Source organism: Myotis myotis, unplaced genomic scaffold (assembly GCF_014108235.1).
Source record: "Myotis myotis isolate mMyoMyo1 unplaced genomic scaffold, mMyoMyo1.p scaffold_m19_p_10, whole genome shotgun sequence".
NCBI classification, from domain to species: domain Eukaryota; kingdom Metazoa; phylum Chordata; class Mammalia; order Chiroptera; family Vespertilionidae; genus Myotis; species Myotis myotis.
In genome coordinates, this window is record NW_023416314.1 from 76,020,333 (window position 1) to 76,043,645 (window position 23,313).

Sequence of the window (23,313 nt, forward strand, 5' to 3'; positions counted from 1 at the left end):
AGCATCACCCACAGTGACCCATGGACCAGGGGTGGCGTGGGATGGGGTGCGGACCAGCCACCTTCCTGGTCTCTGGGTGTGGGACAACTACTGCTGTCTCCGAGTGACCCATCTGGGCCCGTGTCCCCTCAGTCAGCAGGGCAGGGGCTCAGCATGTGCACTGCCAAGGAGGCGGCACGACACAGGGCCCTGAGGTCAGAGTCCCAGGGCTGGCTGACCCCACAGGAGGCATCAGGAGGGGTGGCGAAGACATGGGCCCGTCCCCAAGGCGGGGGGCACCCCCCAGGGCACCCCTGCAGCCCCACCAAGCTGAAGGCACTTATGCCCTGGGGCCCACAGCCCTCGTCCATGCAGACACCCCTGCTGCCCCCGGCATCGCTGGAGGGGCCCTATCTGCACCACCCTTTGGGATTTGGGGCTTTGAGTCAGCAAGCCTCCTATCTGAGATGAGCTTCCGCCTCAGAGAGAAGCCAGCACCAAAACCCTCAATGGTGTCCTCACACCCTCCCCAACAGGAAACCCTCCCACCCCCACCCCCACGGCCTCGGGTCTTCAGTGGGAGATCCCCCAGCCCAGCACTTAGCCCAGGATGGTGATTTGGAGGTGGGAGGGTTGGGTGAGGTTGGCTCCCTGCCTCCAGTGCCCCAAAGCCTGGCCCACAGCTGGTGGTCCCTTCGGCCTCCCCAAGGCCATCCAGGGACATTCCCATGTTCTGCACAAACACCTGCATTTCTCCCACTTCAGGCATCAAGATCCCATAACAAGGGTCTCAGGAGTGAGCCGGGGGACCTGGCCCCATGGTGTGCCTGCCCCTCCCCAGGGAGCCCCCAGGGTGCAGAGCATGGGCCCAGTGGTCAAGGCCTCCTGGGTTACTCTGTGCCACATGGCACCCACACCTCAGGCCCTGGCCCTCCCTTCACTCCCAGCAAGTCAGTGGCAGCCCCCGGAGAACTGGCCATTAGCTTCTCTTATGGGGCCAAGGTCTCCCGTTGGAGCACACCAGCGGGGTTGGGGGGACTTGGGCCACCACCAGGTGGCTTCCACCTCCCACCCCTCCTCAGCACAGAACCAAATCCACGGCGGGAGACAGGTGCGGGGACTTGCCACAGGTCTGCCCAGCTGCTGGGAGGTCTGAGCACCACTGTTCACACAGCCTCCCTCACGGGAGCGGGAGCCCCAGACTTCAGCACAACAGTGCTGGACAGCTCCCCGCCCAAGGCCCAGGCCTGCCCAGGAGAGGTGACAGGTTCTTCCCCAATCCTGAAGGCTTCAGAGAGGAGCTGCCCCAGCCGCATCCCCACATGCTTCCCAGGAGGTAGAGGCCACCGCCCTTGGGCCCGCACTGCTCTCCCTGGAGACCGGGAGGGCAGGAGGCTGCAGGCTGCCAGTGCGGATCAGAGAGGGGCACTCCTGGCAGAGAGAGCAGGGGTCCCAGGCTGCCTGGGCCCCAGCTCCCGCTCCGGACAGCCCCCTGGGTTGCTCCAGGGACACTGCTCCGGGTTGCTGCCCCCTGGCAGCCCCCACGTACATGGAGGTGGTGGGCTTGCGGGTTAGCACAGTCCTAGCCAGAGAGCTCACCGTGAAATGCACACACACGGTGGGGCAGGGGGAGCATCTTCCCACCTAGCCCGACCGAGCCCCGACCGCAGGAAAGCAGCACATGCCGGGCATGAAACCCAACATGAGACACCTTGGGTAGCATGGCCCAGGGGTGGGCAGGGCCGAGACCACCCGCCTGAGCTTGACCATCTCACGCTCTGTCCCTGCCTTTCTGCAGGGCCCCAGGTGGCAGTGAGCATGAGAACTGGCACTTGGTGAAAGGGCCACCATGTCCAGGGAGAGGCTGTGCGTGGAGCCGAGGACCACTGCAAAGTAAGGAAGGTCAGATGTACCAAGCACCCCAGGGGTCAGGGTTCAGAGGTCAGGAGTAAGGAGTGGGACAGGGCACAGTTCTTTCCACCTGGGGTCCTGCCAGCATCAGCATCTCCAGGGACACAGCAGATCCTCAGGCCCACCTGACCCGTGCCGCGGACGCCCTGGTGAGGGCCCAGGGCCCAGTCCCCGCGATCCTCCAGGGGCGGCAGGCCCCCAAAACCGCCAGGTAGAGTGGAAACCCACCATCTGGGGGGACTTCTGTGGGTTTGGAAATCGTGTTCAAGTTTCAGGGCAATGATGATGGTGCTGTGCTTTTTAAGTTTCTCTTAGTCGCAGAAACCAAAATATTTACAGTTAAACATACCTGAGGTTATGGGCGGGGGGGGGGGGGGGGGGGGGGTGCGTGAAGGGGAACCGGCCACATGTCCTGGGGCTGGGTGGGCACACGGGACCAGGGCCCTCCTCTCTCTGTGTCTGAAAATACCTGCATGCGAGGAAAGGAGACGCTGGGCCCAGGACAGCCTGACTGGGGCCCCAGAAACCAGGGTCCCCACCCCCAAAGGGCCCCAGGACAAAGGAAACTGCAGGCCAGATGCAGTGAGAGGTGTCAGCCGGGTAGGGACACGGGCAGAGCAGGGCCACATCCCAGGGCAGTGTGGCACCCTATGGCAAAGGAAGAGGCAGGGAGCCCCTCACCCACCCAGTGCCTGGGGCCGCCATCTGTCTGAGGCCTTGGGACTGGGCCCCTCAGTAGGCACAGCTGGCCTGGCCCGGCTTTGCCACAATCCCCGCCCATCCCAGAAGTGAGCTCCATGTAAACCCTGCACTGAGGGGATGAGCACACACCACTCACTTGGTTCTCCCTGCAGCAACTCTGACGGGGGGGGGGGGGGGGGGGGGGGGGGGGGGGGCGGGGGGCATTCCAGGCCCCGTGGCCCACCTGAGACCCGAGGGTGACTCAGATCCCCAGCTCAGCCTCACCCACCATCATGCCTGAGCTGGAGGGGGAAACAGAAGCATGGAGACATGTGACCATCGACAGTGGAGTCTGGGCTCCTCACGGAACCCCTGCCTCAGGGACTCTGCACATGGGCTGCCCCAGGGACCCCACAGTCACACCGCTCTGTGCCTTCGGGCTGACTCCGGGGGGGGGGGGGGCGCGGTCAGGCTGGGCCTGGGATGGGACGGCCTATCCAGCTCCCTCCGGACTACGTGGGGCTGGCCCAGGGGCTGCAGAGGAAGAGGCAGAGGAGCCCCTCACCCACCGGGACTCGGCTCCTCTCGCACCCTGAAGAGCAGGGGCCTGCCCCTCACACAGGCCTCAGGCCATACTCTCTCCCTGGGGCTCCCTGAGCTCCCACAGGCACCCACCAAGTGCCACCCAGGCTTCTGCCAGACAAGCGGGGGTGGGGCCAGCAGAGCCTGTGGCTCCCAACCCAGGAAGGGGCTTCAACTGGTCTTGCCCACCTGGCACCAGCTTGGGGCAGTCACCCCCAAGGAAGCTGGACACACTGGGCCGACTGCCGATGGACCAGTCTCAGATAGAATGACCTACCCAACCCTGCCCCGCCCCACCCCACCCCGCCCCACCCTGCGGCCACCTCTGGCCAGTGCCTTTCCGGTCTCAGCTTGGCCCAGGAGAGAAGTCTCCTGCCCAGGGAAACAGCCAGCCCGGGCCTAGGCGGGCCTCCAACCAGGCAGCCCAGGCAGCGTCCCAGCGTCGCCTTGTGGCCCATGCTCCACGCTGAAGCCGTCGGGAGGAGAGATCCTCAGGCTTCCAGACAGCCACCCCAGCACACAGGGACCTCCCATCCCAAGGCTTGGCCCAAGCCAGTGGCTGCCCAGGATTCTGGAGTTACCCAGGGCCATGGGCCAAACCACCCCTCACAGATGCCACATTCCTTGCCGGGCAGCCTTGCTGCCCCCACAAACGCCCACGGCACTGAGATGAAGAGGCAGCCTGACGTGTCTCCAGGCTCCAGCCACGTCACTCAGGCCACGCAAGCCATTCAGGCCGCCTCCCACCTCTGCCCGGGGGCCAGGAAGGCCAGCCCTGCCCTCGGGACTCTCCCACCCAGCCTGAACCCAGAGTGGGCGACAATGGTACAAGGGGCCCTGGGTGCCCCCATCACTACGCAGGCCATGGGCCCCTGCTCCAGGGCCCTCCCTCGCCCCAGCTCACAGCCCAGAACCACAGGCCCAGAATCCTCCATTCACCCCTGGCCAGGCCCGCAGTCAAGGCCGGCACAAGATCCAGTCGGGGGCAGCCAGCCCTGGGTCCCTGTGCAGACGAGGACCCGGCAGCCCCCTGGGGAAGCACCTCTGTCCTCGGAGGCCAGAACCCAGCCAGGATGCATGTCCCCAGGACATGTGCTGGGGTCTGTACGCATCAGCCTGCATGACCCTGGCAATCCACCCAAGGGCGCTGTCCTCCCGATGCACAGGGAGGAAACCAAGGACCAGCCGCGGCCTCCCGGGCTCCCAGGGATGAAACGCACACTCGGGGGAAAAAACCCGGGGAAGAAAGGGGCCCTTCTCTTGAGCCACTCCAACAGGGGTGGGGGGGCTCCCAGCTGCCGGCTCAGAACACTGGCCCTTCAGAGGCTGCAGAACAAGGCCTGGGCCGCCTCTCAGGGCCCAGCCCACACAATCCCGGCTTTGTCCCCAGCCCCAGCCCAGCCCAGCCTCCATCTTGTCCTGAGTCCGAGGCAGCTGGCCAGCCGGCACCCCTGGAACAAGGCCTCGGGCAGCTCGGCCATCCCTGGCCAGGACCAGGACTTCGGGCCCGGCTCACGGAGGCCACCCTGGACCTGCCACCCGGTGCTGGGACACATCAGCCACACGCAGGTAACAGTGGGGCTGACCAGGCCTGGCACCAGGGAGGGTCAGCAGATCTCCCACATGCAAGAGGATTTCCTGCAGAGACCTGAGCATCACCAGGGACCCCCCCCCCCCCACCTAGAGGAGCCAGGGGTCCCACCCTTCCCCCAAGACCCAGATGGGCCCTGACAGATGCCAGCTGCTGTCCCCTGCCGGACCCCAGGCACAATGGAGGTGCCCACATGGTTCCCAGCCATCAGAGCCTCACAGAAGCTGCAGGACACCCGGCCGCACAGCTGTGGGCCTGAGGCTCAAGACCCCTCGGCCTCTGAGTGCAGAGCCCAGCAGGCAGTCCCCACGCTGTGCCTCCAGGACCAGAACACAGAACTGCCCAGTGGGTTCCACGATGGCCACGGGGGACCTGGGCCCTGGCCAAGTGGCTGGAGGAGCATCCGGGGCCACAGGCACCTCCACTCCCCTCACTCCCTATGTGGCCACAGGCCCTAGGAAGTGCAGCGTCCCCCCTTCAAGGAGCCCCAGACTGCGGGGACAGTCCACCTCAGATGGGGGCAGGCAGAGGGCCCTGGGAGCTCCAGGTCCAGCCCCACAGGGGTGCACACAGTGGTCGGCCACCTCCTCTTGGTGCCGCCACCAGCTGAGGTGCTGACTTCAGAGCAGCCTGACCCTCTCAAGGCCTCAGAGAAGCCAGTTCTGTGTCCAGTGGCGTTGAAGGCACAGATGCTCTCCAAACCAGTGCACCATGCAACCTAGAAGGTGCCCTAACTGCTCCTTGTGAGCACTGGCCATAGACCCTCCCACTGTCCTCAGATGTGGGCAGCACAGCCAACCCGAGCTGCCCTCAGCATCAGGCCTCTGACCTGAGAGGGCCTGTCTGTCTGCTCCAGGTACACTTGCCGAGTGGGCTGCCACACAGGTAGGGAGGATGCCGACGGTGCTGTGACCTGGCCCACACCTGCCTCCTCCTTCTACCTCCTTCCTCTCCTCCTCTCCCCCCTGCTCCTCCCTTCCTCCCCCTCCTCTTACATTTTGTGGCCCAGGGGTCACCCCACAGACAAACACTGAGGGTGGAAAACAGGAGCAGAAACAACCAGAGAAAGGTGCGCCCAGCAGGGAAGGTGCATGCGCTTGGGCCCATGACCAGGAACTGGCCCAGGACAGGGCAGGGGAGACACTGGTGTGGGCGGCAGGAGAGCCCGGTGTCCTGCGGCATGGCCCTCACACGCCCCACTAGTCAGGGAGGGTCCTGCTGGTGGGGGAGCACCGGGAGCCAGTCCTGGAGGCCCCAGTCCACACAAGCCACTTATGCTGGGCCAAAGCCATCAGCTACCAGCACGGACGGGTGGGACCTGGATCCTCTCAGGCCCCAGGCCCGTGTGCCCTCCGCGCCAGCACAGTCAAGGGTGGCTGCCTGCCCAGCAGCATTCACACCTGGAGCCCCGGAATCTGCTGGGAACAGATGGCCCTTGGTTAGAACCTCGGGGCTGGGGCCGGGGTCGGCAGGCTTCATGTGGAGAGTGAGGGCCAGGCCTGGCGCTGCCTGTGCATGCGCGGTCGGGGGCAGCCGCTCTGGACGGTGCTCTAGACAGCTCTGCGCCCAGGGCACCTGTCAGGGCAGAGGCTGAGCACAGGTGACCTCAGAAGGCTTCTAGGTTCTGCCTGTGTCATGCAGAGAGCCCGGGGCCGGGCGGGGAAAATGCTAGTCCTCAGTGATTCCTGCGGGGAACCCACAGCTAGAGCTACACCTAGGCAGCACCTGGTTCTGCAAAGAGCAGTTCTCACCTCTGCCCGGGCTGTGCCCTCTGCCTGGCAGGCCCTTCCTGGTATACAGGTCCCTGCAGAACCTGTCCCCTACAGCCAGTGGTGAGCCAGGGGGGACGTGTGACAACTCCCAGATGCTCAGAGCCACCGCAGGCCACGTGGGCAGGGGCCACTCTGGGAACGGCGACCTAGGGCTCTGCCGACACCAGACCCTGCCTGCAGGAAACGGCCCATCCTTCGAGGCATGAGCCCATCACCCCGAGATTGACAGGGACAGCCCACCCAGAGCTGCCCCCTGCCCCCAGCAGAGGGTTCCTGGCAGAGAGCCTGCACCATGGGAGGAGGGCTGGAGCTGTGTCGTCTACTCAGTCACTGATAGGGTGCCGAGAGCACACAGGCCTTTCCCCACCCCCCACCCCCTGCCCAGAGCACTGCCCACAGCGATTTGGGAAGAGGGTCCTGCTTCCTCGGACTTTCAGGCCCGAGCAGTGAGCAGGCTGTGCCTTCCTTCCGTCCCCAAGGAGCTGCTGTCCTTGACCAAAGTGCTGCGTCGGAGCTGGTTTCCTGGCTTATAAAGCGGTTGGACAGACCGAGGCCCGGCCTGATGCACAGAGGAGCAGGCTCCGGGCTCACACAGCAAGGACCAGCGTGACCTGCCCATGGCAGTGACCGTCAGACACCACAGGCAGTCCACACTCGGTCAGCGTTCGCGGGCCCATGTATCCTGCTCTGTCCACGTTTGCCCCATACCCAAGTCCAGCCCACGCAGGAAGGCCAGCTCCTTCTCCTGGCCTCAGCACCCCCATGGCACCTCCCGCAGGACCCCAGCCAGACCCTGCCTCAACCCCACCCGATACCTCCCCTCCCTCTGCTGCCTCTGCCTTCCCATCCAGCTCCTGGCCTTGGTCAGCCCAGGGTTGGCCAGACTCTCACTCTCACCTGTCTCTCCCCCAGGTCACCTGTTCCATCTTCACTGGCTCCCTCTACCCCAGGATTCCTCTCCAGCCTGCCTGCCACCAGCACCCCACATTGATTCTCCTAAAGGTCTCCTGAGAACCTGGAGCGGGACATCCCAGGTCCCTGGACCTGGCAGCCCAGGCTCTTCCCCCAGGTCCACCCACCGGCTTGAGAGCCCAGCCAGGTGAGCAACAGGGAGGCCTCCTCACTCCCGTAGAGACGAGCTCTTTAGCTCCACTGATCCCTGAGCCCTGCTCAGCCCCCTCTCTCACCTCCTGCCCACTGGAAGGTTTCCAAGGGTAGGCTGCACAATTTACTGTGGACCCCAGCTCGCAGAGCCTGCTGTCCACCCTCCTCTCAGGGGTCTACCACCTCCTCCCAGGAGTCCTCCGGGCTTACACCCACCCTACGGGAGCTGAGCCCATCAGGCTTGCTACACTCTGGCTTGGGCAGGACCGCGCCCTCCTCCACTTCTTGGGATTGTGGGGATGGTGGCCTCACGGCCTAAGTGACACGCCCTCCTAGATCTGGTCGTGCCTGGGGGTGCTCCCATCCCCTGCCCCAGCTGAAGAAGCCTTTTCCGGATATGGGAGAGGCCAGGCAGAGCCTTGGCAGTGGATTCCGCCCAGCACAGCGACGGCTGCCCCATCAGGCCCTGACGCCCATCTCACCACCAGAAACCACAATGGCCGGTGGAGCCTACATGGGGCTGCCTGCAGAGGCCACACCAGGCCATCGAGGACAGCTGTGCAGGGGAAATGGGGCAGAAGGGAGGTGATCCCACGACCACAGCCCAACCCCAACATGAGTGACAGAGCCCCTCGCTGAGCCGACACTGCACAAGCCAGACGGTAGCACCCACCACCGCAAACACACTACAGGACAGACTGGACCCTGCCGACCACCAGAGGAGCGTGCGGAGGGCAGAGGGCAGCAGCTCTGCCCTCACCTGCATTCCACACCAGGCAGCGTCCCCCACCCTCATCTGATGCCCCAAAGGCAGCGTTTTGGGGCCAAGCAGCGGGCTCACCTTCCAAGAGGCCCTGGCTTGGAACGAAGGGCTGAGAGGCCCAGCTGCCCCAGGCCGCTCACACCACCCGACAACTCCCACTTTACTGGACTTGGGCCAAGACAAGGGGACTGAGGTGATTGTGGCCGTGAGACAGGAGAGCTAGCCTGGGCGGAAGGTGCTCACGCACAGTCCCTGCCAAGGGCTCCTGGCCCCCAGCTAAGGTCAGATGTTTGCCTCCGGAGTGAAAGGCTGGGCCTGGGAAATCGCAACTCTCTCGGCATTTGGCAAGCCTAGTGGCCAGGCCAGGCAGTCACACACGAGGTGGCCCCACGTCCACCAAACTCCAGAGGACCCTTCAACAGAAGGAACCAGGCACTCCAGTCCTCGGGGCCAGAGGGGACACAGGACTAACAGAGCCCCTGGGGTGGCCACTCAACTAGACCAGCGGGGGGGTTTTCCTCAAGGGGGAGGCTGCCGGCTTTGTGCGCCCTGGAGCTCTTTTCCAAACCGCACATGGTGGTGTGTTGTTGACACACACACACAGCACACCCTTTGTGTTCATTACTGTTAATTACAGTGGAGACCTCCTATAATTAACTGTGTGATGGTATAACTCAATGAAGAGTACGGGGACCAGGCCTACCCACGGAGGCCGGCACACGCGCTGTGTGTGATTCATCCCTGTCATCACTGACACGCTGATGTTTCCTTATAACATCTTATTGGTACAATAATTAGGTTATTTCACTGCCTCCCACATTGTGCGGCCCCAGGCCCCTCCCCTGCCACGGATTTCACCAACTACAGCTGTTCCTCCCAGGAAACATGCGTAGTTTGAACTCCGTGGAGCCCAGGTTGTCTGCCACCTTCTCCTCTTCCTCCTCGAACCCAAGCCATGCCATCACCACTCCCAATGTCACTGCCCTAACTGCCAGGGACCCCTCGGTGCTTCAGCAGTTGGCACAGGGGGCTGTCTATCCAGGGTTTGGACCAGGGGCAGCCTCCACCCCAGATGCCCCATGCTCGCTGCTTACATCACAGCCACTGCCCGCCGGAGAGAGAGCCGGACCTGGCCCATTTTCCTCCCAAACACCACCTTCCAGCTCCACCTCCAGGCCGCCCTGGGGGGCTCTGGGAAGGCCTGCAGCACCCGGCTAGAGCAGCTGCCTCCCAGGCCCCCACCCTGCACGGGTGGTGGGCCCAGCCCTGCCTCACCCTCCTCCCCTGCCTCTCCCAGGTCTAACGGGCGTCCCAGTGGCAGGGAGATCACTGCCAATCGGACCTCTGTGCGCCAGGAGAGGCTCATCCTGGGAGAAGAAAGAAAATGGCTGAGCCCAGCTTCCCACAAAGCGACTCTGAACATCAGCCAGATGAGGGGACTGGCCGCCTGGCTGGGACCTAACCTGCTCCCTGGGAGCCAGAACCAGCCAGGAAGCCCCTTCTCCCTCCCACAGGCCCGGGTCAGGTCAGGTCTGGGAGGATCTACGGCCTGATCCTCGATCCTCGGTGGGGCCCGGTATCAGCCTTTTTCCCTCCTCTGGGGAGCGCAGTGTCGCAGACGTTGCAAGCGGAAGCTGGGAGGGGAGAAAGGCGCTGTCCAGCCCTTTCAGTGGCGAGCACTCTTCCATTCCCACCGCGCAGGGAGGTCCAGGCCAGGCCAGGGAGGCTCGGCTGGCCCGCAGACCGCACCGGGCGGCCTCCCTACCTGCGCGCCACCCGGAGTTGGGGGTCGCGGCCGGGGGGCGCGCGGCCCGGGGCGCAGCTGCTCGGGCGGCACGCCTATTAGCGCGGCCGCGGCAGACGGCAGATGGGCGCCCGCTCGGCCCCCTCCTCCCGCGGCACAATGGGCCTGGTCGCTCGGGCGCACAATGGGGCTGCCGGGGCCGCACACCTGCAGCCTGGGCCGAGGGGCGCTGGCCGCGGTGCGTCCCCGTCCGGGCTGCGTGTCCTTGGGCCGCGCCCGGCCGACCGCAGCCACGCGGCCTGCGGAACTCCGAGGCGGGACCCGGCGTCCGGCCGCCCATTGTTCGCGGCCGCCGGCAGGATCTGGGCCAGGCCTGCAGCCCCGCACTCGGGGCGGCCTCCCTCCTGGGCCCCGCTCGGCGCGCCGTCAACACGGCCTCCCCGACCGCGGCGGGCCTGTGCGCCCCGGAGCCCTGGTCCTTCCCGGCGCCCCCCGGTCCTCCCGGATCCCCCGGCGCCCCCAGTCCTTCCCGGTGACCCGGTCCTCCCCAGTCCCGGTCCCCCCCAGTCTCCTCGCGGCGCTGCCGGTCCCCCTCGGGGCCCTAGGTCCTCCTGACCCCGGCCCCCAGGCCCCGAATCTCCCGGTTCTCCAGCCCCAGGCCTGGCCCTGCCCGCACGCACCTGTCTGCCCCTTGCCCAGCGTCTTCTCCAGCCGGTAGGGCCCCACATACTGCGCGTGCTGCGCCCCGCCGCCGTCCTTCCCCGTCGATGTCATCGCTCCCGGGCCTGGCGCCGGCGAGTGGGCGCCCCGGGCGGGCGGGCGGCGGCGGCAGGGAGGGGCCGCGTCGGTCCGCGTCTGTCCGTCCGTCTGCTGAGCCGGGTTGGCGGTGCCCGGTGGGCCGCGCTTGCTCCGCGCCCCCGCTCTTCCCCGCGCCTCCGACCCCGCGTCCCGCTCCGCAGCGGCCCGCGGCACTGCCTCCGCCTTTGCGAGAGGACCGGGCGGGCGGGGGCACTAGGCTTCCGCCGCCGCCGCCGCCGAGGCCCGCGCCTCGCGCCCCGCGCCCCGCGCCCCGCGCCCCGCGCCTCCAGCGCACGCCCGTCAGTCGGTCCGCGGCCGAGCAGACGAGCCGAGCCGAGCGGACCCGAGCGGACCCGAGCCCGAACGAGCGAAGCCCGCTGCAGAGGCTACGGCTGCGAGTGGTTCCCCCATCGGCCAATCAGCGGGTCTGGCCAATCATCGGCGCCCGCGTCCGCCGCCCCCTCCTCCGCGCGCCCAGCCGCCGCAAGCGCTCTGGGGAGCTGGACGCTAGGAGGCGAGTCCCGGGCGAGGTCCGGGCGAGGTCCCGGCGAGGTGGGGGCGAGTCCGAGGCGGGGCGGGGCGCGGGGGGCTCCAGCTCGCCGCCCGGCCTGCCCACCTGCTCTCAAAGCGACCCCGGGTCGGTGCAGGCAGTGGGGCGGGGGTGGGGGGAGCGCGCGGAGCGGGAGCGCGCCGGGCCGCCTGGGCCAGATGAGGGTGGACCATCTGCAGCCCCTGTCTCCCCGCGCCAAGCCTGCTGGCCGCGACCAACGGGGTAGGAAGGACTTGTCGTCCCCCCACCCCCGGGAACGGGGGCGCGTGGCCCAATCGTGACCTTGCGCCTCCCTGCGCTCCTGGCCCTCCTGCGCTCCGTTTTCTGGGGTATACAACGTGACCAGCACAGCGAGGTCAAAGGACTCGCCGAAGTCACCCAGCAGTGGCCACCCTGGGGAGGCAGCTCTCAAGCCTTCGTGCAGACCCTTCTGTCGGGTTGGACGGTTGGGCCAGGGTGCAGGGCCACCGGCCACCGACAGCTCCGGAGAATCGTCTGCCGAGGCAGCCAAACCTGTTTCTTGTAGAAAAATCTTCCTTAAGCAGGTGCTGCAGAGGGTGGTGAGAGAGGAGAGGTGAGGCCGGGAGCAGGGAGCCCAGAACCTTGCCGATGTTGGGGGTCCCACAGCATTGGAGCCACTGGATTCCTGCACATAGCATGGGGTCTGCAGCCAAGTCCTTGATGCCAAGTTCCATCCGTGCGTTTTCTGCTGCAGCTCCACCTCTGCAATGCCAGCTGCGGACAGTCCCCTGCTCCAGCCCGCCCTTGGGGGAGGGCTGTATGAACTCCAGAATCTTTTCGGAGCCCCACCTGGGAGGACCTCTTTGCATCTTTCTTGTCTGCCCAGGAAGTGGAGCTAGGCCTCAGAACAGCTGTCTGCTTGCTCCTCTCTGTCCTTGCATGTCCCCGGGGCTGTGCTAAGTGAGGAGGCCTCAAAGGTGTGCAAGCGCCAGTCAGGGTCCTTCCCTTTGTGGAGCTCATGGCACTAAAGGAGCAGTTCTCAACCTGTGGGTCGAACGACCCTTTCACAGGGGTCGCCTAAGACCATCGGAAAACACATATATAATTACACATTGTTTTTGTGATTAATCACTATGCTTTAATTATGTTCAATTTGGAATAATGAAAATACATCCTGCATATCAGATATTTACGATTCATAACAGTAGCAAAATTACAGTTACGAAATAGCAACGAAAATAATTTTATGGTTGGGGGTCACCACAATATGAGGAACTGTATTAAAGGGTCGCAGCATTAGGAAGGTTGAGAACCACTGCACTAAAGGGATCATCACAGAGGCTCAACTCCAGGCTGGGGAGTGGGGTGTTGTTGGACTTAAGGAGCGTTTGGAACCTTGGACTAGAAAAATTATCCAGGGGTGAGATCTGGCTGGAGGCAGACCTAGAGTCCCCCGGGGAGGGCCATGGTGTCTGAAGGAGGGGCACCTGCCAGGGACATACTTCACGGCCTCCATGTCTCCCTCTGCTGGACCAGTGCCTGCCACTGTCACCTGGGTCTCCCCAGCCCACAGGCCTTGTCATCTCTCTGCCCTTAGCAGCACTTGGCCTTCTTGACCATTCTCATCTGGGCCCCCCCCCTCCCCCCGGCTAAACCTCTTGGCTTTCAGGACTCCCACCCCACCCCTGGGCTCCCGGGGTCTTTCTTCCTTCTCTGACCACCTCTCAGCCTCTGTCTGTGCAGCCCTTCTTGGGGCTTCGTGGGAGACCTGTCTGCTTGCCTCCCCATGTCCTCCAGGCGATTGCCCACTCTCAGCCCAGTCCTGCATCCTCATGGCCGGCCTGCCCTCACTCCAGGGCCTCAGGCCAGCTTCCTCCTGCAGCTTTCCTTGTGTCTTGTCTGTTGCAAAAATTCCCAAACTCAACACACATTCCCAGAAGAGTGCCTCGTCTCCTCCATCCTCATGGGGGTCAGGAGCACAACCCAGCATGGCCGGGCTCCCGTCCACCCTGTCCGGTGCTGGCCTTGGGGCAGACAATGTCCAGGCGGGAGGCCCGGCTGGAAGGTGACACCAAACACTTAAAGAAGGAACGGGCGCCATCGGAGAGTTTCCAGGCACAAGGAGGAGGAAGCAGGCACCCACGACTGTGTGTGCAGCCGGGCTTCTCCGGAGAAACAGAACCAATGAGATGCATATAGAGAGGAGAGAAAGACAGTTATTATAAGGCACTGGGTCACGATTATGGGGCTGACGACCCAGGACGTGCAGTCAGCAGGCTGGACCCAGGAGAGCGATAGCAGCTCCCATCTGGAGGCAGGAGAGGACCGATGCCCCAGCTCAGCAGTCGGCCCTGGGGTGTGTTCTCGTACTCGGGAGGGTCAGCCTCTGGGTCTATCCAGACCTTCAACTGATCCGATGAGGCCCACCCACACGTTGGCTTCACTCAGCCGACCCACCAGTTCAGACTTTAACCTCATCCGGAAACCCTCACAGACACGCCCAGGATAAGGTCTAATCAAGTATCCAGGCTCCTGTGGCCAGTCGGGTGGACTCATAAATTGAGCTGTACACCGTGCTGGCTGTGGTAACGTCTCCTCCGCGCGTGAGCAGGGCGCCTGGTGCGGTCCGTTTCCGTGCCTCTCCGATCATTTTCCTGCGATAAACTTCCCCACGCAGGGCCACAAGTTCCATGAGCCTTCCGACCCGCACGACCACGTGCCCGCGGACAGTCCTGCTGAGCTGACTGCTCCTCCTGGTCCTGCTTCCTGTGGGGGCTGTTCTGGGACCGCCGCCGTGGCCTCGGAGCTGGCTCCTGTGTGACACTCGACTCTGCCCTCGTGTGCCGTCTGCTGACGGTGAGGCCGGATGCCTGCTTTTTCACGTACTTGGTAACCATTTGCATTTTGAGAATCACTTACTCATGTCCTGCTTTTCTCTTGAGGTGCCAGGCTTTTCCTACAAGTCACAGGAGTCCGTTGATCCTGGAGATGGCAGCGTGCTCGCCGGCGGGCAAGGTGCAGTATTTGTCCCGAGCTGGTAGCGGTGCTCTGCGTGCTGCGTGCATGGTCAGTGTTTGCGCCGTGAGGCCTTGCTTGGAAGGGAGCCCTGTGGGGGTTGTCTGTCCAGATTGGGGCCTTCCCACTGTCAACGCCCTGATCTCCGAGTCATGTTGGTTTGTGCCTGGTGACGCCCAACCTGGGCTCATTGGACCAGGGTGCCCTCTGCCTGCTGGGCCAACTGGGTTCTGCCTGCGGATAACTTGAGACTGGGCTCCACCAGGCAATGCTGCCCATGTGACCTGCACCCCTGGGCCTGAGGCCTCCTCGGGCCTGTCGCCAGCCTAGGAGGCCCACGGTCCTGTGTCCTTGAGAGCCGTTCCCGCTCATGCTGGGCTGAGGCAGGTCACTTGCCACAATAAAGCCTGACCAAGCCCCTCCGGGGGCAGGATTGCGGGGATGTGTCTGGCAACCTAGCAAGCCCTGCCACCCCTCACCCCTCACCTCAGCTCACTCTGGGGGCACCCCCAAGAGAGAACTCCACTCTTTTCGGGCCCAGTTGGCTGCCATCCACCACTGCGCGGGGGTGAGGAAGAACTGAGGGCGCTGGGAAGCAGGGAGGGCGCGGGAGTCTGTGCCCACCTCTCACCAGTGAGGGAGAGATGGAACCTTGTTCCTGGCGACTCCAGGGCCAGGGGTACAGAATCTAGGGGCCAGGATCTGGCCTTGGGACCCAGAAGGCCTTTCCCGCACTTCTGAGATAGGGTGTGCTGTCCTGGAGCCCCAGAAAGCTCTGCGTCCCCCACCCAGAGGGGTTCACACTTTGGTGGAAGCGGGTGGAGGAGCCTGGGAAGTGGAGGGACCTCTTACGGGGGCAGGGGAGGGTCAAATCCAGGGCCCCATAGCCTTGTTCGCCACCCACCTTGGGGTCACGATGGGGGGCAAAGGCACCTCCGTGCTCCTCACTCCCCACCTGTGCATTCCCACGGGCACCTGAGTAAGAGATGGGGAGTCCAGCACCACCTGGGGGAGTGCTTGCTCAGTGTATTAGCACCACTGAAGTCTCACTTAAAGATGCCTAAGACGTTCATGTATGTTTTCAGAAAAAGACGGGGGTCGTGTTCTTAAAAGTGAGGCGCATGGAGGTGCCTTTCGTTCCTTCCCATCCATGGGCTTCTCAGGGCTGAGACGGGACACTGGATGGGTCCACAGCGCAGGGAGCACGGCCTGCCCCCCCCCCGCCCCCCCCGGGCTGTCGGGGAGGAAGAGGGGCACCATTTCTCTGGTGATCGGCTGGGGAGTTTGGAGCATAATCCATTCCTCCAGAGACAGCAGGACCCCGTGCCCCCAGCCCCAGCTCTGGTTCCAGGGCGAACACGCCCTCTCGGACCAGGATTGCCCCCACCACCGCCGGGAGGAGGGGGAGGGGCCGCGCTGGAGGTTACACTTACTAGGCGAACGCAGGTGGTGTGAGTTTTTCTCCTCCCTCGGCCCTTCTGGGTGTAGGATTCCTGCGGAAGGGAAAGGTGCCCAAAGCCTTGAGCAGAGAGCCCTCTGTGCGGAGTCTCCCTTCGGATGGTGATGGGCACACGGACAGTACAGGCGCTGGTGCTCCGGCGAGCTGGGGCTTTGCGTGGCACGCGTCTCCGTGCCCCTTTAACTGACTTGCCTTGTCTAGTGACATATGGCCCTGGAGAGGCGCGCCTGGAGGAGCTTCGGGAAGGCCCGGCCTCCCTCCCCACCTCTCCTGCCCGGTAATGAGACCCTTTATTTATGTTTTCAATTTGGTTTTTATTATTATTTGTTTCCTGGAATTGGGGGAAGTATAGCTAACATCCCCCCACCCCCAGAACCGGGTCGCCTGTCTCCGCAGCACAGCAGGGGACGGTGAGCAGGAAGAAACGTTAGATTCCGGGTCTGCGTCCTGCCGAGCCCCCCACCCCTCAGCTCGCACCCCTGGGTGGCCCCAGCGCAGGGGGCCCGAGCCGGTGCCGAATGGGGTCCTTCCTGGGTCCCGACTTCATGGCCGTCGGTTCCGCGCTCTGACCCGTGACCAGCCTCTGTCCTCGGCACGCAGGGAAGCTTTCTGGCCGGTGACTGCCTGTGCTCCTAAAAGTGCCGCCATAAATACCTTACAACAGCCTGAACGGCAGGACACCCAGGAAAGAGCAGCAGCCGTCTGTCACAAGGCCGCCAGGAGCTGTGGCCACCCCACTGCCTCTGTGTCCCCTGGTCCAGTGGGTCAGCAGTACCGAGCTGCACCATAAGAAAAGGCCGTCGCGGGTGTGGATCAGAGAGTGAGCTCTCGGCCTGCCGGGCCTGGTTCTGCTCCGACCCGACCTCTCAGGGGCCACGCGGGCGAGGCTGCCGCCGGCAAGTTCTCCCTTCCCCGGCGTCAGCGCCACATGTAGAGCAGCTGGGTTCAGTGAATAAACACAGGACACGCAGGTAAGTTTAAATTTCAGATAAACAACAAACGATATTGTAGTGTAAGTGCGTTCTGTGCACAATGTTTAGGGCACACTCGTGCTGAAAAATTATTCATCATTTATCCGAAAGTCAAACATAAGGGGGTGTCCTGTGACCTGCCGGGCAACTCCGTGAGCAAGTGGGGGAGTCCCCGGATTGAGAGGTGTGTGCAGGGAGGCCAGGGAGTGGGGGACAGGGCAGGGGCAGGGAGAGCAGACGAATGCCAGGCCACCCTCAGATCCCTGGGCTGTGGCAGTGACCTTCAGAGCGTGTCCTGGGGCCTGGGGCCTGCAGGGACAGTGGAGTGGGCCAGGGGAAGGGGTCAGAGCCCCAGAGACACCCCAGCTCCCACACCCACCCCTCAGGTCCAGCGGAGGCATGAGTCCCAATCAGAGAGGCTGTCCCCCACCTCTTGCTGGGGACAACAGCACCCTGCAGTACGCAGTGGCCCCCCAAGTGCCTCCAGCCCCCACCCCCATTCCCTTTGTCTGCCCCCCGCCCCCCCACTCCCTCCCGCAGCCCTAGCTCTCAGGAGACCCGGAGCAGGTGCAAAGCCTAAGCCTCGGCTCACAGAGACCGTTTCCAGCTGTGCCGCCTCCCGGCCTCCTGGCCTCCGCGGCATCTCATTTGGATTCTGAGGCCGGAGTTCAAGGCAGAGCCGCATTGTGCAGGAGCGGCTGCTCCGGAAGCTGGGGTTCCCGGCCTGAACCTCGCCTGGCCTCGACACCCCCAGCAGCGAGCCACTCACCCGGAGATGCTGCTGCCAGGGCTCTGATTGGCTGTAACAAAGAAAACAGGCCACTGCTCAGAATGACATAAAGTGACCTGGGGTCGGTAGAAGTGACCTTTCAAGTTCCTTGAGCAGATTGGGAACTGGAGAGACGGCGTCGGCCAGCCCAGTGAAATGAAACCGGCTGTAGGTGGTCTGACCCAGCTTGGGGGGCTCCTCTTTGGCTGAGGCTCTGAGCACCCCGGGGACCCCCAACACCCAGGCAGACCCTGGGCTCCCTGGCATTACGGAGGACACGCAGCCAAGGCTTCTGCGGTGATCAGGCAGGTGAGGGGTCAGCCTGGTTCAAATCCCACCTCCAGCCAGGAGCCAGCGGGACCCTTCCCTCCCCGCCCTCCGTCTGTGGGTGAGGGTGGCGGAGTGGTCTCTGGCGTAGTCACAGGGACAATAGAGGGGGTATTAGTAAGGGCACAGGCAGGATGGCATGAGGGCCCTGGTGGTGCCCCCTTCCTGGGCCTGTATCCATGGATGGCCTGGTGGTCAGACCCACCTGAGGGGCAGGGCAGCCCAGCTGCAGAGGACGAGGCCAGCACGCTCATCTGGGGTTCCTTGGGCTGCACCCCGGCTCCCCCGACCTCCAGTGGCAGAGCCACCCAGCCCAGCACTGGGCAGACTCCGGTCCCCTCATGGGCACAGGGCTTGCTGGGCAGGAATGGCTGCCCATCACAGCTCAAGGGGAGACCGTGGAGGTGTGGCTGCAAGGCTTACCGGGGGACACCTGAGGCTGGCCCGGAGGGAGGGAGGGGAGGGCACTGGGTGGGCAGTGAGACACGAAATGCGGGCCTGCCACGGAGGGGTGCGGGTGGGGGTCCCACAGGCAGGTGAGCGAGGACCCCAAGCAGCCCCAAGGCAAGGCCGGCGGGGGTGACCCCCCCGTTCCTCCCGGCCACTTCCTGGCAGTTTCCAGGTCACCTTCCCGAGAACACACCGCTGGCAAGGCCAGCCCTTTGGACGTGTTGACATCTGTGTCTCAGACCCACACTCGGTGTGTGTCCTAGTGCTCCTGACGCCTGGGAGGGGCCATCTTGGGGGCCTGGTGTGTTTATCGTGGGAGTCGAGTCTGCACAGCTATTAATTTTCCTTCCTGTCTTATTGCCCCGAGGGAGGGGTGACATCTCCCAGTGACAGGTACAGGGTAGTCTGCCTCTCCATGCAGGTCCCTGGCCCGTGACTGAGGGAAAAATCACAGTGACATGCAAGGACCTCGGTGAATGAGATTTCGTGAATTCTGATGAACGGACGCACCTCGCGGCGGAGGAGGTGGACCCCTGCCCGGAACGCCCAGGCCCCAACGCCCCAACAGACGCTGTCTGGCGTCCAGCACCCAGATCCCATTCTCAAACTTCATGTACATGGAATCGAGAGCCATGGCCGGCTTCCTTCGTGTACAGCAACGCTTTCAACATCTCATTTGTAAAGAGACTTTACAGTTTTATGGAGGGCTAGCTGAAATCCAGGGGACGGGCACCGAACCAAGGGGCACAACAGGGGTTCATTCCAGATAAAGTCTTTCTATTTATTTTATTTTTTGTCAATCCCCACCCAAAGATATTTTTCCATTTATTTATTTATTTTATTAAATATATTTTATTGATTTTTTTACAGAGAGGAAGGGAGAGGGATAGAGAGTTAGAAACATCGATGAGAGAGAAACATCAATCAGCTGCCTCCTGCACACCCCCTACTGGGGATGTGCCCGCAACCAAGGTACATGCCCTTGACTGGAATCGAACCTGGGACCCTTCAGTCTGCAGGCCGACGCTCTAACCACTGAGCAAACCGGTTAGGGCTCCATTGATTTTTAGAAAGAATGGAGAGACAGAGAGAGAAACATCGATTGGTTGCCTCCAACACATGCCTTGACCAGGGCCAGAGATCGAGCCTGCAACCCAGGTACGTGCTCTTGAACCGGAATCAAACCCAGGACCCTCTGCAGGCGGATGCTCTATTGTCTGAGCCAGGGGTGGGCAAACTTTTTGACTCGAGGGCCACAATGGGTTCTTAAACTGGACCGGAGGGCCGGAACTAAAGCATGGATGGAGTGTTTGTGTGAACTAATATAAATTCAAAGTAAACATCATTACATAAAAGGGTACGGTCTTTTTTTTTTTAGTTTTATTCATTTCAAACGGGCCGGATCCTGCCGGCAGGTTGTAGTTTGCCCATGGCTGGCTCTGAGCCAAACCGGCCAGGGCCAGATAAATTTATTTTTCTAATTTTATTTAGAAATGGTGGAACACCTAAGGCTCAGGGCACGCACGGCGTAGGACACACGCACGGAGTAGGGCACGCACGGCGTAGGGCACGCACGGAGTAGGGCACGCACGGCGTAGGGGACGCACACACGGCGTAGGGGACGCACGGCGTAGGGCACGCACGGAGTAGGGCACGCACGGAGTAGGGCACGCACGGTGTAGGACACGCACGGCGTAGGGCACGCATGGCGTAGGACGGACACACGCACGGCGCAGGGCACGCACGGTGTAGGACACGCATGGCGTAGGGCACGCACGGCGTAGGACGGACACACGCACGGCGCAGGGCACGCACGGTGTAGGATTTACCAACTCCAGCGTTCTGAGGCGTGGGGCTCGGTTCCAGTAGGTGTGTTCCTCCTGTGCAGCGAGGCCTCCATCCTCCGCTGGTTCTGACTGTCAGTTGGGACGTGATTGCGGAACTCCCCTGAGCGAGATGAGGGTTCCTCTGCGAGGATTAGCTCTGCGACAGCCCGCCTTCCCGCGCGCTGCGGAGAGAGCTCTCATTTGCACGGATGCCCAGCCTGTCATCGCCCCGGCGCACAGATGGTATGCTTGTCCTTCCTGCTTTCCCACAGAGCAGGAGACGGGCCTGGAGACGGGCGTGCACCTGGAGAAGGAGAGGGGGACCCAGGCGGTGGGGAGCATCAGCAAGGGCTGGACGGCAGGAATGGACTGACGAGGTGTAGCTGGGGGACCCTGGGCAGTGAGCAGCAGGCGGGGCAGGACCTCAGTCAGACCCAGCCCCGGGAAGGAAGCAAACCCGATGGGTCGGGCACCTCAGGATTTCACAGGTAGGAGGGGGCCGGGAACCAGGACAAGCAGGGGAGTCAGCTAAGAGGACCCAAGGTGGAGGGCGGAGAGGGTGGGGGTGGGGGGGCAGTGGGATGCGGGTAGACTTGCCCCAGGGGCCTCCAGGCAGCTGATTCCCCACCTGAGAGGCCCTCCAGCCCGTGCCCAGCCAGTTCCCATGGTCACCACCAGGCCCCAGCCACCCCGCAGGCCTGTGGGGCAGGAGCCCACAGCCCAGGTCTCAGAGGAGGAACAAAGGCAGCAAAGACAGCAGCCGGGGCGCCGAGCCCGTCCCGCGGTGCCGCGGTCAGTCTCCCCAGGGTCAGGCCAGATGGAGCGGGTGGCGGCCTCAGGGACTCCGGGCCTTTGTGTCCTGGGCCCAGGGACAGTCACAAGTCATCCATCAAATTGAGGGCCCGCATTTGAATTCTAATAGAAAGGGTGGGAGGCAGGGGCTGCCCTGCAGGATGAGAGCTGTCCCCACCAGGAGGGGCACACAGACCTGAGGGACACTCAGGGCTCGTGCTTGGGGGGTTTCCCAGGGACCCACTCGAATCACGCCACCTGCCACAGGAAGACTGCATTCTGCACGACTCAGAGCCGAGTGCAGTGCCGCGGGGCCTGCTGGCGTGGCAAGGGCATGGTTTACTCCAAACAATCACCCACCTAATTGCTAGCCAGAAATCCCTAAGTCAGAACAGGTGGCCCTCCTGCTGGGCCCCGTCACTGATTGGAGCCAGGGGTGAGGGGGCCCGAAAAGTCCCAGCCAAGTCCTAGCTTTCTGCCCATCGGAGACGGGGGTGGCTGTGCCCTGGGGAGTGGTGGGGCTGGGGACACCCACCTGGATGTTAGTGACATACAGTGCACGGGTCCTCCCCACAGCATTTCACACCAAGGAGAGAGGCCTCAGAAGGAACCAGCCCTACGACACCTGGATCTCGGACTCCAGCCTCCAGGATGGAGACAGTGAGTGTCTGTCATTGCAGCTGCTGGGCTGTGGTGCTTGGCAAACGAATACAATGATCATCTATCTATATACAGAAAAGCCTAATATGCAAAGTGTCCCCTCAGGAGTTCGACCAACTGGGAGTTTGTTTGCTCGCTATAACGTGCGCTGACCACCAGGGGGCAGCGTGGAACGAAGGACCCTCCCAGTGCACGGATTTTGTGCACTGGGCCTCTAGTTGATAATCAATATACAGGGGATGGAGTTTGTATGTGGGGTGCTGAAAAGGTCCTGGCGATGACAGTGGTGACAGCTGCACGCAATGTGAAGGTGCTTAACGTCATCGAGCTGTGCACCTAAAATTGGCTAAGATGGTAACTTTGTGTTATGTACATTTTACCCCAATAAAGAGAATCAATATACAGAAATCAATTGTTTGCATGTCAACAGTCAAACCACTGGAAATAGAATTTGGAAGCTGATACCAAAGGCATCAGAAAAGTCAAATAATTATTAATTCAGCAGAAGATGTGTGAGGGCACTGTGAGGAAAAAGATGACATGGGAGGAAATCTAAAGATTATTGCCGGGAGCCGGTCCATCCTTGCGGTTTCAAGGGACCTGGCATATATGGCATACTGTTCTTAATATGTTTGCTCACCTTCTTGGCACTATGTGTTTTAACCAAGGTCTCTGAGAAAGGTTGTTTCCCCAGGTAGGGATTTTCCCCTGAAGTTAGGGAGGGAATAAAACCTCTTAACTAAGTACCAGGCGGGTAATTAATCACTTTAACTACGAACAATCATGCTTAAGCTACATAATCTTTACTCCCTGGAATGGAGATAAGAAACGCCCTAACCTTTGGAATAGAGATTGATAGGATTGGAATCAACTGGTATAAATACAGATGTAACAACACAGAACTTAGAACACAGAACTTAGAATACAGAGCTTAGAACACAGAACTAAGAAGACAGAACCTACACAGAACCTACAGACAGAAGAACTTCGCTGGAGAGAACATGGCAAAAGATCCTGGACTGAACCTGACTACAGAAATTGGCAAGAGAACCTAACTAGAACCTGGTGACTGAACCTGGCTGGAGAACCTGGACAGAACCTGGCTGGAGAACCTGGAGAACCTAGCAAGAGAACATGGACACAGAACCTGGCTGGAGATCCTAACCAGAACTTCACTGGAGATCCTGAACAGAACTTGGCTGGAGATCCTGGCTATGCTGCTGATCAACTGAACGCTGTCTCCGTGTCATTCCTTCTTCGCCGACTCCGTCCACACCTTTGGGGACCCCTGGACCCGCTGGGGCTGGACCCCGGCAGATTATCACTAAAGCCCTGGCTGGGTGGCTCAATTGGTGAGGGGGTCGTCTCAGACTCCAAAAGGTTGTGGGTTCCATCCCCGGTCGAGGTGTGTATGGGAGGCAACCCATTGATGTTTCTCTCTCTCCCTCTCTCCAAAAATCAATAAAAACATATCCTCGAGTGAGGATTGAAAAAAAAAAAGATGATCACGGAGAGATATACTCTGTTTATAGATGAGACGACAGTGTTGTTAGGATGTCAGCTCTCCCAGGTTTGCTGTCCGTGACTCAGGGCAGACTTTAATGGAAT

The 23,313-nt window shown here is 62.2% G+C and overlaps 1 protein-coding gene across 13 annotated transcripts in view; it reads right to left on the reverse strand.

Annotated features, from left to right (window-relative positions):
* BRSK2 (BR serine/threonine kinase 2) overlaps positions 1-11,211 on the reverse strand; it is a 50,531-nt gene extending 39,320 nt beyond the window's left edge. For 10 of the 13 annotated variants that reach the window (XR_004970574.1, XR_004970575.1, XM_036326327.1 and 7 more), the window contains exon 1: positions 10,808-11,211. Coding sequence is in view for 11 of the 13 variants with exons in the window: in XM_036326327.1 (XP_036182220.1) it covers positions 10,808-10,901 (94 nt within the window). In the remaining 2 variants the exon portion in view is untranslated. The remainder of the gene's footprint in view (positions 1-10,807) is intronic. The other 3 variants (XM_036326328.1, XM_036326324.1, XM_036326323.1) reach the window with 1 other exon arrangement.
* Between the last annotated feature and the right edge of the window lie 12,102 nt (positions 11,212-23,313).